The sequence below is a fragment of the Quercus lobata genome, chromosome 3 (genome assembly GCF_001633185.2).
Source record: "Quercus lobata isolate SW786 chromosome 3, ValleyOak3.0 Primary Assembly, whole genome shotgun sequence".
Lineage (NCBI taxonomy): Eukaryota > Viridiplantae > Streptophyta > Magnoliopsida > Fagales > Fagaceae > Quercus > Quercus lobata.
Window position 1 is genome coordinate 18225252 of NC_044906.1, and position 13888 is coordinate 18239139.

At 37.2% G+C, this 13888-nt stretch overlaps 2 protein-coding genes across 2 annotated transcripts; both read right to left on the minus strand.

The window, feature by feature from the left end:
- Window positions 1-1740: 1740 nt before the first annotated feature.
- On the minus strand, window positions 1741-2941 carry LOC115980476. The gene is made up of 2 exons (XM_031102717.1): window positions 2802-2941; window positions 1741-2104 (listed from the first exon to the last, which is right to left on the minus strand). Exons 1-2 carry the CDS (start codon window positions 2939-2941, stop codon window positions 1741-1743), a joined length of 504 nt encoding a protein of 167 aa, XP_030958577.1.
- A 1257-nt stretch (window positions 2942-4198) lies between these two features.
- Window positions 4199-6762, minus strand: LOC115980477. Its single transcript, XM_031102718.1, has 3 exons — window positions 6589-6762; window positions 4643-4987; window positions 4199-4552 (listed from the first exon to the last, which is right to left on the minus strand). The coding sequence occupies exons 1-3, from the start codon at window positions 6760-6762 to the stop codon at window positions 4199-4201; spliced, it is 873 nt and encodes a 290-aa protein (XP_030958578.1).
- Between the last annotated feature and the right edge of the window lie 7126 nt (window positions 6763-13888).

The window sequence follows — 13888 nt, forward strand, 5'->3', positions numbered from 1 at the left end:
AGGTGTATATCATCCACCATTAGATGAAAGAAACTTATATTTTCTTGTTATCTGAATAACGATAACAGACTTCGAAAGATTATTCTGATATGAATCAATTTTAGTATTAGTTACATCTGCCTAGAAAGATTATCAGCAGGTTAATTGAAAGTCTTCAATTCTATAGTTTGATTGATCCAATAGTACTGTTCTTAATCATTACTGAATGATGTAAAAGAAACAAATGTGACCCATGGGCATTTAGCGGTTTAGTTAAACAAACTAATATGCACATTTTCCCTCTTAAGAGAAAAAGTAGTTGCTTTTTCCCATGTAAAAGCAGTGATCAGTCCCTGGCCATTGTACAACCGCCTAGAAATTTTATTTTGAAGATTAATTGGAACTTTTGAACGTCAATGTTTGATCACTCCCTTATAATCTTTATTGCTATTGGACAGTATAAGGAAATAATGGGCAATCAAGAGATAAGGGGAAATATTAGGTGTGAATTCCTAACAAATTTTTGATATCAGTGAAAAAATAAATAAAAAGATAGAACCCCTCAGGAAAAGCATAAAAATTTTATTAGTTTACTTCTTCTTCTTTTTTCTTTTTTTAAGTAGAAGGTCCGTTGTTTTGGACCATTTGAATTTATTCAAGTACATTTGTCTCATCTATAGTCTTTGTGATGAGCTTTCAAACAATTGCCTTCCAGGCTTTAACTTATAAGGGTTTTTGGACGGTGGTCGTCTACCCTTTCTTAAACTTCATGAATGAATGTTTATTTTCATTGTTTTACTTGCTATTGAACATGTTATTGCTTGGACAAGTTTATCTTTTATTTACATCATCCATGTTATACTGATATGTCCACTCATGGTGGTTAGCTTGTCCTTGTTCAGGCATTCTTTCATGTTCAACATATTTGTCATTCTTTGAATCTCATAAGTATGATTCATCTTATGAATGGTGTTGCTTTTACCAACTTTACTCGTCCAGAAGTCTGACTTATCTAGCTTTTTTTCTTGTTCATAGGCTAGATAGTTTACTTTCGTCTTTAGGTAAGACGCCTCCAACACTTAACTCGTCCATAGATTGGATTGTCTTGGCTGGTTGTATTTATCCATGGATTTCAAGTATTCTTATACGCTTGCATTTTCCTGTCCGTTTCTTGGACGCTTATGCTTAAGGTTTTATCTCGTCCCGTGGGCGAGCAAATGTATGCTCGTCCATTGGTTAGACAAGTATGCCTTAAGCTTATGTTTCTTTGCTTTATCCTCATTTCAAGGGGAGCTTGTAAACGTTACATCCCTACGTCCAAGTATTTTTCTCGTCTTAGGCCTTAGCCTTCTTGTGGAAGAAATTATGAGAGTTAGATTTATGTATCACATACATTAGGAATCCAAACTCCATATACATAATATAAAACATCGTCCAAAAGCACGGCACATGCTTGGAAGCCAGTGCCTTAGGGAATTAAAATACTTATACAGAGACTAAGTACATAACTTCGTCCATCACAAACTTATCTTCAAACAGTGCATAAGTTAAAGTCTAATGCACTTTTTAGGGAATTAAAATATAAAACACGCAATAATAGTAATAAATATAGGTAAGGTAAATAAGAGGGAAACCCTTCAACTTCGTTACAGATGCAGCTCGTCCAGGCTTGACCCTTCATTGATAGTACCTTTTTAAATGCTCGACATTCCAAGGGTGCTCCAGCTTCCGCCCATCTAAGGCTTCCAGGTAGTATGGTCCCTACCTTTTGCAATTAATGACCCTATAGGGTCCTTCCCAATTAGGTCCCAGTTTTCCATGAGCTAGGTTCTTGGTTGCCAAAGAGACCCTTTTAAGGACGAGGTCCCCAATGTTGAAGCGCCTGGGTTTCACCATCGCATCATATTGCCTAGCTATAAGATTTTTGTATCTTGCTATCCTCTGCTCCGCATCCATCCTTACCTCGTTAATAAAATCGAGGTTAAGACGAAGTTGTTCTTCATTCTCTTCGCGCCAATATTGCATTACCTTGCAGTTAGCCATGTGTACTTCTGCAGGTATGACTGCTTCACTTCCATAGGCTAGTTTGAAGGGAATTTCGCCTGTAGGTGTCCTCACGATCGTCCTATAAGCCCATAGAACACCTAGTAGCTCATTTGGCCATACTCCCTTTGCCCCTCAAGCCGAGTCTTAATGATTTTCAACAAGGATCGGTTTGCAACCTCCACTTGGCCATTCGCTTGTGGGTGGGAGGGGGAGGAATAATGATTTTTAATTCCAAGTTGCTCACAAAACTCCCTGAAAGGTGTGTTATCAAATTGTCATCCATTGTCGGACACTAGCAACCTGGGTACCCTAAACTTGCATACAATACTTTCCAAATGAAGTTCTTGACATTCTGTTGCGTGATTTTCGCTAAGGGTTCAACTTCCACCCACTTAGTAAAGTAATCAATTCCTACTACCAAAAACTTCATCTGCCTAGTTCTAAGTGGGAAGGGACCTAAAATGTCCAATCTCCATTGCGCAAAGGGCCATAGGGCCATCATCGGGGTTAAATACTCCGATGGTTGTCTAGGAACGTTGCTGAAGTGCTGGCGCTGGTCACATACTTTGACATAAGCCTTAGCATTTGCTTGAATAGTTGGCCAGTAGTAGCCTGCACGGATGACCTTATAAACTAGTGCTCTTGCTCCCGAGTGATTTCCGCATGCTCCTTCATGAATTTCCCGTAACACATAATTCGATTCGTATGGAGCTAAGCACCTTAAGTAAGGCTGAGAGAAGCCTCACTTATACAGTACCTCATTTATAAGGACATACTTGGCAACTCTGATCCTCAACTTCCTAGTCTCTTCCTTGTCTTCTGGAAGCCTTCCATCTTTGAGATAAACTATTATTGGAGTCATCCAATTTCCTTCTCCTTCAATTTGTTGTACCTCTGAAATATCTATGCTTGGCATATATTAGACTTGGTCATGGTCGTCTATTGCTCCCCCTGCTGAAGCTGCTTTTGCCAAAACATCCGCTTCCATGTTCTCCTCCTTCAGGAGTTGAACAAAAATGGCTTCTTTGAATCTTTTGACAAGTCGTTTTGCCTTGCTGAGGTACTTCTTCATCCGGTCTTCCTTGGCTTCACACATTACATTCACTTGATTGATGATCAACTGAGAATCTCCTTGGACAACTACAGACTCTACCCCCAAGGACTTAGCCAATTCTAATCCTTTAAGGAAAGTTTCGTATTCGGCTTCATTGTTAGTAGTTTGGTATTGTAGGTGGGCTACGTATTTCAACTTATCTCCTTCCGGGGACTTGAGTATAACTCCAATCCCTCATGGATATAAAGTGGACGAGTCGTCTACATTAATGACCCACCTCTGAACTCCGTCCCCTTTGTCTACCTCGTCCTGGCTGGGAGTGAACTCCGCAATGAAATTTGCCAACGCTTGTGCTTTTATCGCGCTTCTTGGTTGGTATCTGACATCAAACTCACTAATTTCTATGGCCCATTGGATTAGTCGTCCTGTGGCTTCCAGCTTGTTCATCGACTTCTTTAGTGGATGATCTATCAAGACATTGATGACATGAGCCTGAAAATAATGCCTTAGCTTCCTTGAGGTTGTGACCAAAGCAAAGGCTAGTTTTTCCATCATTGGATATCGTCCTTTCGCTCCTCTTAACGCTCCGCTTGTATAGTAAACTGGCTTCTATATTCTCCCTTCTTCTCTAATCAATGCCGAGCTCACTGTGTATGGGGACACCGCTAAATACAAATACAACTCTTCACCCGATATAGACAGGCTTAGCAGAGGAGAAGTAGTGAGGTAGGTCTTGAGGTCTTGGAAGGCCTTCTAGCACTCGTCCGTCCATTTAAATGCCTTCTTTAGAACTTTAAAGAATGGTAAACACTTGTCAGTAGCCTTTGAAACAAACCTGTTAATGGCAGCAACTCATCTAGTAAGAGATTGGACTTCTTGGATATTCTTTGTTGGCTCCATGTTCAGTATTGCTTAGATTTTATCGGGATTCACTTTAATTCCCCTGTGTGAAACCATAAACCCAAGAAACTTACCTGACGAAACTCTGAAGGCACACTTGCTTGGATTCAACTTCATGTTATACTGTCTAAAGGTATAAAAGGTCTCTTAAATGCCATCTAGATGCTTTTCCTCATCCAAGCTCTTTTCCAACATATCATCCATATAAACTTCCACATTTCATCCAATATATGGACGAAACATATGGTTAACCAGCCTTTGATAAATTGCCCCTGCATTCTTTAAACTAAAAGGCATCACCTTATAGCAAAACAAGCGTTGGCTGGTGATGAAAGATGTCTTCTCTTGATCCATCTCATCCATTTTTATTTGGTTGTAGCCTGAAAAAGCTTCCACGAAACTTAGTAATTTATGGCCCGTAGTCAAGTCCACTAGCTGGTCAATGTGTGGCAATGTATAGCTATCCTTGGGGCAAGCTCGGTTCAGATCAATGAAGTCCATGCATATTCTCCATTTACTATTAGCCTTCTTGACCATTACCACATTAGTCAACCGGTCCGGGTAATAAACTTCCTGGATGAATTTTGCCATGGTTAGCTTCTAGACTTCCTCTTTAATGGCATTGTCTCGTTCGGGAGTGAAATTTTTTTTCTTCTGACGTACCGGCTTGGAAAAAGGATACACGTTTAGACGATGGGTAATGACACTTGGGTCAATACCTGGCATGTCCTCATGACTCCCTGCGAATACATTAAGGCTCTTCTTTAAAAATTGCACCAAGTCTTGCTTCGTTTTCTTTTCCATGCTCGTACCAATTCTAGTAAACTTTTCAGGGTTACTCTCGTCCAAAGGAATGTCTTCCAGCACTTCTGTGGGCTCTGCAGTAATCCTTCTCTCGTCTATGTTCATCGTTTGTATGTGCTCGTCCATAGCCAACATGGCTAGATAGCACTCTCTAGCAGCTAATTGGTCTCCTTGCACTTGACCCACCCCAGACTCAGTTGGGAACTTAACAGAAAAATGGTATGTAGATGTTACTGACTTCCAATTATTTAAAGTCAGACTTCCAATGATAGCGTTGTACGACGACAAACAATCAACAACAAGGAAGTTTACTTCTTTAGTTATTTGTTGGGGATACGCTCATACCACCACAAGTAACATAATGGTACCCACGGGTTACACTTTCATCCCTCCAAATCCTACCAAGGGCGAGTTTATTGGGCGAAGCTAATCTCGTCCAAGCTTCATTTGTTGGAAGGCGGGGTAATACAAGATGTCCACTAAACTCCCATTGTCTACCAACGCTCTTCTAGTCGTATAGTAAGCAATGAGCAAGGTGATGACAATCGCGTCATCATGTGGGTGGTGGACTCTTTTAGCATCCTCGTCCTTGAATGTAATAGCTTGCTCGTCCGTTCCTCTCGTCCTTGGAGATCGTCCAAACAGTTGGATGTTTTGGACCACCTTTAGGTAAGTCTTGGAGATTCTAGCCTTTTGCCCTTAATTTTTAAAAAATTTAGCAATATACCCCTATTTCGAAACTATATAGGGATATGCCCCTGTTTCGATACTTGATTACCTTAAAATTGAGTTTCAATGAAATACTCGATTCATAGAAAATCGAGTTATGCCCAATAAAACTAAAACTAAAAAAAAAAAAAAAAAAAAAAAAAGCATAGAAGTCGATTTTAGGGAAGTCGAGTTCCAAAACGCCGCTATAGGGCTTTAAAACGTCACTATAGGGCTTAAAAACGCCACTATAAGGCTCCTTGAAACTGATATGGGGACTTATAAAAAAAATTTGCAGAAAAACGCCGCTATAGGGCCTTAAAACATCACTATAGAACTTAAAAACGCCACTATAAGGCTCCCTGAACAGGGGGATGAAACTTATAAAAAATTTTGCAGGAAAATGTCGCTATAGGGATTTAAAACGTTACTATAGGGCTTAAAAACGCCACTATAGGGCTCCCTGAATATCGGGCGATCATACTTACAAAATTTTTTTTGCATGGAACTCAATTTCCAGAAGCTCGAGTTCCATGCATTTTTTATTTTTTATTTTTTAAAGTTTGATCGGGCATAACTCGATTTTCTATGAATCGAGTATTTAATTGAACTCGATTTTAGGGTAATCGAGTATCAAAACAGGGGCACGCCCCTATATAGTTTGCAAACAGGGGCATATTGCCAATTTTTTTTAAAATTAAGGGTAAAATGCTAGAATCTCCGGTAAGTCTTTCTTGACTTGAAAGATTGTCCTATCGAAATTCCTCCTATAATAACTCTTATTTCTCCAAGTGGGGTTCGTGACGATTCTTCTACCTTCACCTTCAACTTCTCGTCCTTGTTATCTTGTCCAAGAAAATTTCTCAATTTTCCTTTTCTGATGAGATTCTCTATCTGCTACTTCAAATCAAAACACTTGTCCGTGTCCTGTCCATGGTCTCTATGGAAGCGGCAATACTTGTTCCCATTGCGCTTTTTAGGATCTCTTTTCATTTTCTCTGGCCACTTCAAGGATGGGTCATCCTTGATTTGCATAAGCACTTGTTCAAGCGGCATATTCAAGTCATGTACTGCTAACTCCTTGTAGAAGAACTTGCCTTTTTGTTATCTCTGTCCTTCTTCTCCCCTACCCGAGCCTTTTTTGGACAAGGACCCTGCTCAGGATGGTGTGGGAGGTCTGCTTCCATGCACTCTGCTCTCTTCCTCTTCATGGCTATGATTGCATCTTCCGCATTCATGAAGTTTTGGGATGAATGGACAAGTTCAGCCATCGTTTATGGCTCTTGATCATAAAGCTTATGAATGAGTAAATCGGAGTTAACTCCATTATGGAAGGCTACCAATATCAACTTGTCATCCATCTCGTCCACTGTCAGGGCTTTCCTATTAAACCGGGTAATGAATGACCATAAGCTTTCATTTTCCCCTTGCTCTGTGGTTAACAAGCTGGACAAGGAATGCTTGTGCCATTGTCCTCCGATAAGATTGTTAACGAACAATTTACTCAATTTTTCAAACAAGCCCACAGTGTTTGGAGGTATCTTGCTGAACCACACTTACGCTGGCCCCTTGAGGGTGGTAGGGAAAGCCCTACACATAATCTCGTTTGGAAACCCCCTAGAGGTGCATGGTAGTCTTGAAGGTAGCAATATTATCACATAGGTCGTGCGTTCCATCATATGAATCCAAAGAAGGCATCTTGAACTTTGGAGGCAAGGGGTGATTGTTGATGTAAGCGGTGAAAGGGGAGTCTGTTCGATGAACTAAATCATCTATGGGATTCGCCATTCTCATATTCTCCCTCATCTCGTCCATAGCCTTCCTCATTTGGTCCATCTCCTTTTCCAAGTATGGCACCCTTCGTGAAATGGTTCCCCTCTACTAGTTCTCGGGCTCAGCATTTTCTCCTTTATCTTCTTAACTCTGGGCTTGTCCTCCCGCGTGTCTTTCATGGTGTTGCCACCTTAAACTAATCTCCCTAGTCAACTCTCGATTTTGACAGGTTAGTTACGTCATGGCTTCTGCCATGGACTGTATTTGTTGGATGGAAGGCGACTGCACGAAAAGTGCTAACTGACAGTCATGGTGGGGATTACTTGAAGCAACCCTACTCTCCTAGTGGCCTAGGCTAGTGGCCCTTGATCTTGTCTGAACCATACAGCCTTTCGTTGAAGAAAGATAAATTGCAAAACATAATTACTCTTCCCACAGACAGCACCAACTGATGATGTAAGGAAAATCAGTAGGCTGGATGCTTTGGGCTTCAAAGGGCTAACGATTGATTGGAAGGCCTGAAAAAAGAACACACGATCAAAGGTGACCGGGGTGGACCGGCCAAGAATCCTCCGATGCCAAAGTTAGTTTCTTTCTCCAATTCTAGAGTTCCAATTTTTCAAGAGTTATATAACTTATCTTCGCTTAATGTGAATGAGTGTTTATATAGTGTGGTCTCAGAGTAGTTACTTGTCTTATAACTTACCCTACAATTGAGGAAGTCAGAAGGTTCAAGGTTAACTTCCATAACCGCTATAGGAGTTAGAATATTTTATCTCCTATAATTGTCATGGAAGTTAAATACTGCGGAGGAAGTTATAACGATGAATCAGGACTTAACTCATGCCTCAAGATAGTAACACATGGTCTGATTTAGCTCTTGTAAATAAATTTATGGAATTATTCCCAAGTGTCAGAGGTCGTCCAAGGGTTTTCCTTATGGATGACCCACATGCATATGGATGACCGTCCTGACGGGGGAAGCCATTCTTGCCTTCTTGACCTAAACAACCCCTATGGACGAGTTGGAGTTCATTTTCCCTTTGGTTCACCATCAAGGTTCATTCTTGATTTTTTCTAAGATTTGATGCACTGGTTCTCAAAACAATATATTAACCGCTTATGGTGCAGCAGTAGCCCTAGACTGCCCAAAAAAATCCCGCCAAGGACGATTATTATTGTACTTGTCCGACTTGAAGTCCCTTCTATCCTGAGAGACCACCTTCGCTTTACCTTTACCTAATTGTTGGTCCTCCTCGACCCATTTGTACTTATCAATGTGGTCCATAAGCTAGCGCACATTACTAACCAATTTCCCCGTTAACGATTTCCTCAGGTCGTGCTTGGCAGGCAGGCCAACCTTAAAAGTTCTTATGGCCACATCATCAAAGTCCCCATCAATCTTATTGAACATCTCCCAGTATCTATCTAAGTACATTTTAAGGGTCTCCCCCTCTCGCATAGTCATAGACAACAGGGAATCCAAGGGTCGAGAAACCCTACTGCACGTAATAAAGCGAGATCCAAACGCTCAAGTAAGTTCCTTAAAAGAATCAATAGAACCTAGCCCCAGGCTGTCAAACCACCTCATTGCCACGGGTCCCAAACTGGATGGGAAAACTTTGCACATCAAAGCTTCATTCTTGGAGTGCACAGCCATCCTTTAGTTGATGTGGCTCACATGCTCCACCGGGTCTGTTCAACCATTGTACATGGTGAATGTAGGATGAGTGAATCATCGAGGAAGTTTTCCTCCTTCAATTCTACGCGTGAAGTGTGATTTAGAAATCCGGTTCAACGCTCTGCTCATAGCGTCGTTCCCTAGGCCTCTGCAAGATAAATTCCTATTTTTGCGGCGATGATGGTTGTCCTCTTCATACGAGAAAGACTCACTAGGGGGAGTCCTTAACCTAGGCCTGTAACTCCTATCCCCATCATTATCAAAAGAAGGGTCAGAAATGGAAGGAGTTCGCTTCCATCGTTCGTGGCACAACTTTCTCTTCAAACGATCAATCTCCAATTGCATGGCCCTGGCACTATCCTCATGAGAGACGTGGCTTTCACCTCAAGATTGGCTTGTGCTACTATGGGTGGTGTGCACACTCTCCTCCCGGTCGCTTCTTCGCTCAAGGCTAAGGGAATGATCTTGACGTTGGGACCCCATAGACTTCGCTTAGTGTGGACCTAAACCTACCATAACTAGACATTAAACTCACCAAAACACAAGGATTTCCTACAAACGGCGCCAATTATAGGGACACGACTTAGTACCTAGACCCAAAAGGAGAAAGGGAATAGACCCAAAGAGCCCAATACAATAAATTTATAGAGAGTGGATTTGAAATCTAGGTTCTAATGAGTTTGGATAACAATCACAGTGGGCCAAGATGACAATATAGTAAAGATGAAGCAATTCTATATAAGGAAAATCGTCCTCGGACCCTATCCGAGGAGGCTAATTCTTATATTTATCTCCTTTAGGGACAAAATACAAATATTGTTCTTTAGTCTACAATGTTTTTCTCTCCTTTTCTTCCGATCCCCATCCTCTGGGTCCTTTCTCCATTTTATACTATCTTCCCCCTCTGTTTCTACCCTCCATGTGTAGATCAAACAGCAAGTATTCATCCTTGTCCCATCAGCACCTTTCTGAAATCTTTGGGAATAGTTGTAAGGCTGAAAACTGCTTCTCAGGTATCACTTCCTCATTAATGCGGTCAGAAAGTTAGCTATAAAATATTCAATGCGGTGGTAGCAGCTTTCTCTTAGATATTTCATAACTTTCCTTTGTCTTATGCTCTCACGATATATATCCTTACTAATAGAATCTCCTGCAAACTTACTTTTGGGAGGCAGACCACACCTTCTAACCTCTGACATACACAGCCAAGGAGGCATCTCTCCTCGGCCCCCTCCTTGGACAATTGTAACTAAACCACGTTCTCTGTTCATCAACGCTGATCTCTATAACAATGTCTACCCCATCCTTGAACAATTGGGCATCCTCTGACCAAGCCCTCAGCCCAGTATACACTATTGGGCCTGTCCTCCCTACAATATTTATTAGAACACATACAAAAATAATAATAATAATGTTTTAAACTGGGTTTATAATACATTATATAACCAGAATACAACTACAAAAAGGCAGGCCCTTTTGTAGTTGTAGACTAGAGTTTTTTTTTTTCCTACTTTATGTATAATTATGTATAATCTAATTGGTAATAGTTATTGTTATTGTTATTGTTATTGTTATTGTTATTGTTATTGTTATTGTTATTATTATTGTTATTGGTATTGTTGTTGTTGTTTTATTATTATTTTTGTAGTATAACTTACTTTGTGTGGATCTTTGTAGTACGATTTTTTATACCTTTCTAGAAGGTTGTTTTCACACACAAAAAAAAAGGATGGGATTGCACACATGACACATGTAAACAAGATGAATTTTTCAAAAAAATTTAATAAAAATATCCAAATGACATGAAAAAAAAAAAAAAAATATATATATATATATATATATAATTTTACTTGCTGTTGAACTATTTCAACAAATCTCTATATGGGATATCAATTTCTTCTTATTCAAAATTTCTGTGACTAAAAATTTATCAACACACGCATAAACAACGACTCATGTGATGCCCTATGTAAAAGATTGCAAGCCTAACAACAATGTTAAGCATTGGCTTTAAGGCTCATGTTATTTGAGCTGCCATTAAAGTTTAAGAGAATTACATCAAAGGAGTGAATTGGGCAGTATAGATAGGGTTTACCATTTGTATCATATATGAGATTTTCTTCATTTATCTCACTTAATTTTGTATGTATTAATTATTTCTTTTATAAAGGTAAGTTTTATAAATGTTTTAACTTTATCTATGTTATGTTAGTCTCATATGATTGTTTTATAGGTCTCGTATCTATCATGTCATTTGGTTAATATTAATGCTATTAAAAAAAAAATCCTTATATATAATAATAGGTAAAGTAGAGAGAAAATTCAATTAAATTTTAAATTGAAATTCAATTAAAGTCTAATTTAAGTAACAATAATATCAATTCAGCTGGATTTTCAAGGGAGGTAGAATATTCCATTAGTATTTTAATAGCATTGATTGGAGCTATTTTTAGCGTGTTTGGGACTCTGAAGATATCACGGAAGAAACTCTTGGTTTTATCCTTTTCTACCCTTACAGTTGTATTATTTGGCTTATCTTCGGTCTCAAAGACAGAGTATGAATCAAAAATGGCCTATACTACAAAAGCTATCTTTGCTGAAATATACTTATTAATATTCCGTCTTCAATTGGTATCCTTTTCTAGATAATTGCAAATGAAATGAGATATGAAGTGCGGAGTGTGTGTTGTGCGATGTGTGCTAGTTGGCTATAGAAGAACATAAGGTCATTTTTTTTAATTCATAATTCCATATTTATTGTGGCTAATATTGAGTATTAGACAATCATAGGTCAATTACAATTTTTTTTGTGCTAAATATAGGTGAATTAAATTATACCTATCAGGGAGAACTCGATGTATAAGAGAAATTTACTAGGCGAATCTTATGCGTCAAAGGGCAGAATATACATATTTGCCATTACATTGGTGTTTAATTGGTGCCTACTCCTATTATAAAGTCTTTATTTCTCAAATTTCATGATATATTTTATCATTATATATATATAATCATGTATTGATATATTTTATTGTTATTTTTATTAAAATAAAATTTATTATTTATTGTTATTGTTACTGTTATTGTTATTGTTATTGTTGTAATTACAAATAAGCTCATAATAATAAAAATAAAAATAAAACCTTTTTGTGATGTTTGAATAAACTATGCTTTCAAATCTTACGTTATTAGTTTAAAACCAGTTTTAATATCTTTCTTTGACACACGCACAAAAAAAAAGTATAAATTTTAGGTTAAGAAAATAGTTGCTTAATTTACTTAGTCTCAATATGCTATTTAATGCAGTACTTTTTTATATTCTTTTAATGATTAATGTCATCCTGGTTACAGGCTTGTGCTTGGTAATAAAAAACGACTATTTTTTTTTTTTTTTTTTTTTTTGCTAAATAAAAGACTATGAACTTAAACTTAGGTTGTACCCTACAGGATTTCCATTTGTAATCTTGTAACTTAATCTGGATATTTGTAATTTCTGTAGAGTGTAAGTAGTGTTTGAGGTGAAAAGCAAATTAAAAATTTGCAGTGAGCCCAAAAATTTCAAGAGGATAATAAGGCTCTCAATACAGGCAGGATCCATATGTGAAATAAGAGGAAGGCCCAAAAATTAATCAAAATGGTCTGTTATTCTTTATTTTAAAAATACATCCAATACCAATTTAACAAGCCCAATATAATGTTGAAAATGGGTTTACTTGAAAATCAGTTGGCCGAACATAGAAAAAGCCCAACTTCAACTTGACTATGTCTCTTGAAAGTGAACTATGGTTAAATCTCATTTGGATAGTATAATATTGACAGATAAACTGTAACTTTTTTTTATTTTAATTTTATTTAAGAAGAAGGTCAAATCATCAAATGTAACCTAAACCACTTGTAAATGAAGTGTAAAATTTTGAGTTTGGTTACTGACAAATTCTAACGACTTATGATCAAAACTAAAAGGTCAGTTGAATTAATTTTTAAGTATAGTTTTATTTTTACTCAATTTATTTTTTAAGCAAAATTCGTCAAGATAAAGACAAATTAACCCAAACACAATAGTCAAAAAAAAAAAAAAAAAAAAAAAAAAAAAACACATTAGAAATGAGTTTGGGACTCTCTCTTTCTCAAATTATCCTAAATAAATAATAAATAACATAAAAAACTTAGTAGTTTCTTCCACCTTATTTCATCATCAACAATGACAAAACTCACTATTAATGTGATAATGACTAATTAAAAATCACATAAAAGTTTAAATTAAATTTAATTATATTCACTACTTTTTTATATTGAGAACTTCTTTTTAAGATTGTGGGGTCAAAAACACAAATCAACAAGAACATGGCTTGCTTTCTTGATGTGCACAACTAATTTGTTATCAGAAAGGGATATAGGGTGAGTTTGGTTTAGCTTTTAGAAAAAGTGCATAATGAAAAAGTGGAGTTTTGTAAAAGTGCATAATGTAAAAAGTAGAGTTTCAAAAAGTTGAGTGTTTGGTAAAAGCTGTTAAAAAGTGCATAATGAAAAAGCTGAGTGTTTGGTAAAACCTGATAAAAGTGGCTTTTTGAGGGGTAAATGACCAAAAAGGACAATGTATATATAAGGGAATTTATTTCAAAAAAAATTTTTTATGTGAGTTTGTTTCATACTTAAATCAATTACTTCATCATACTTAAATCAATTTTTCTCTTTCTAAATAAATTATTTTTTTCTTACCAATATTAGCTAATAATAATCTACCACTTAAGATTTATTGTGAAAGTATTGTAAAAATATTGTGATAAAAATTGATAGTAATTTTATTTTAACATACTATTAAAATTATTTTTTTCTCTTTCTAAAAAAATTATTTTTTTCTCACCAATATTAGCTAATAATAGTCTACCTTAAAATTTATTGTAAAAATATTGTGAAAATATTATGGTATAATTTCTTTTTTCTCC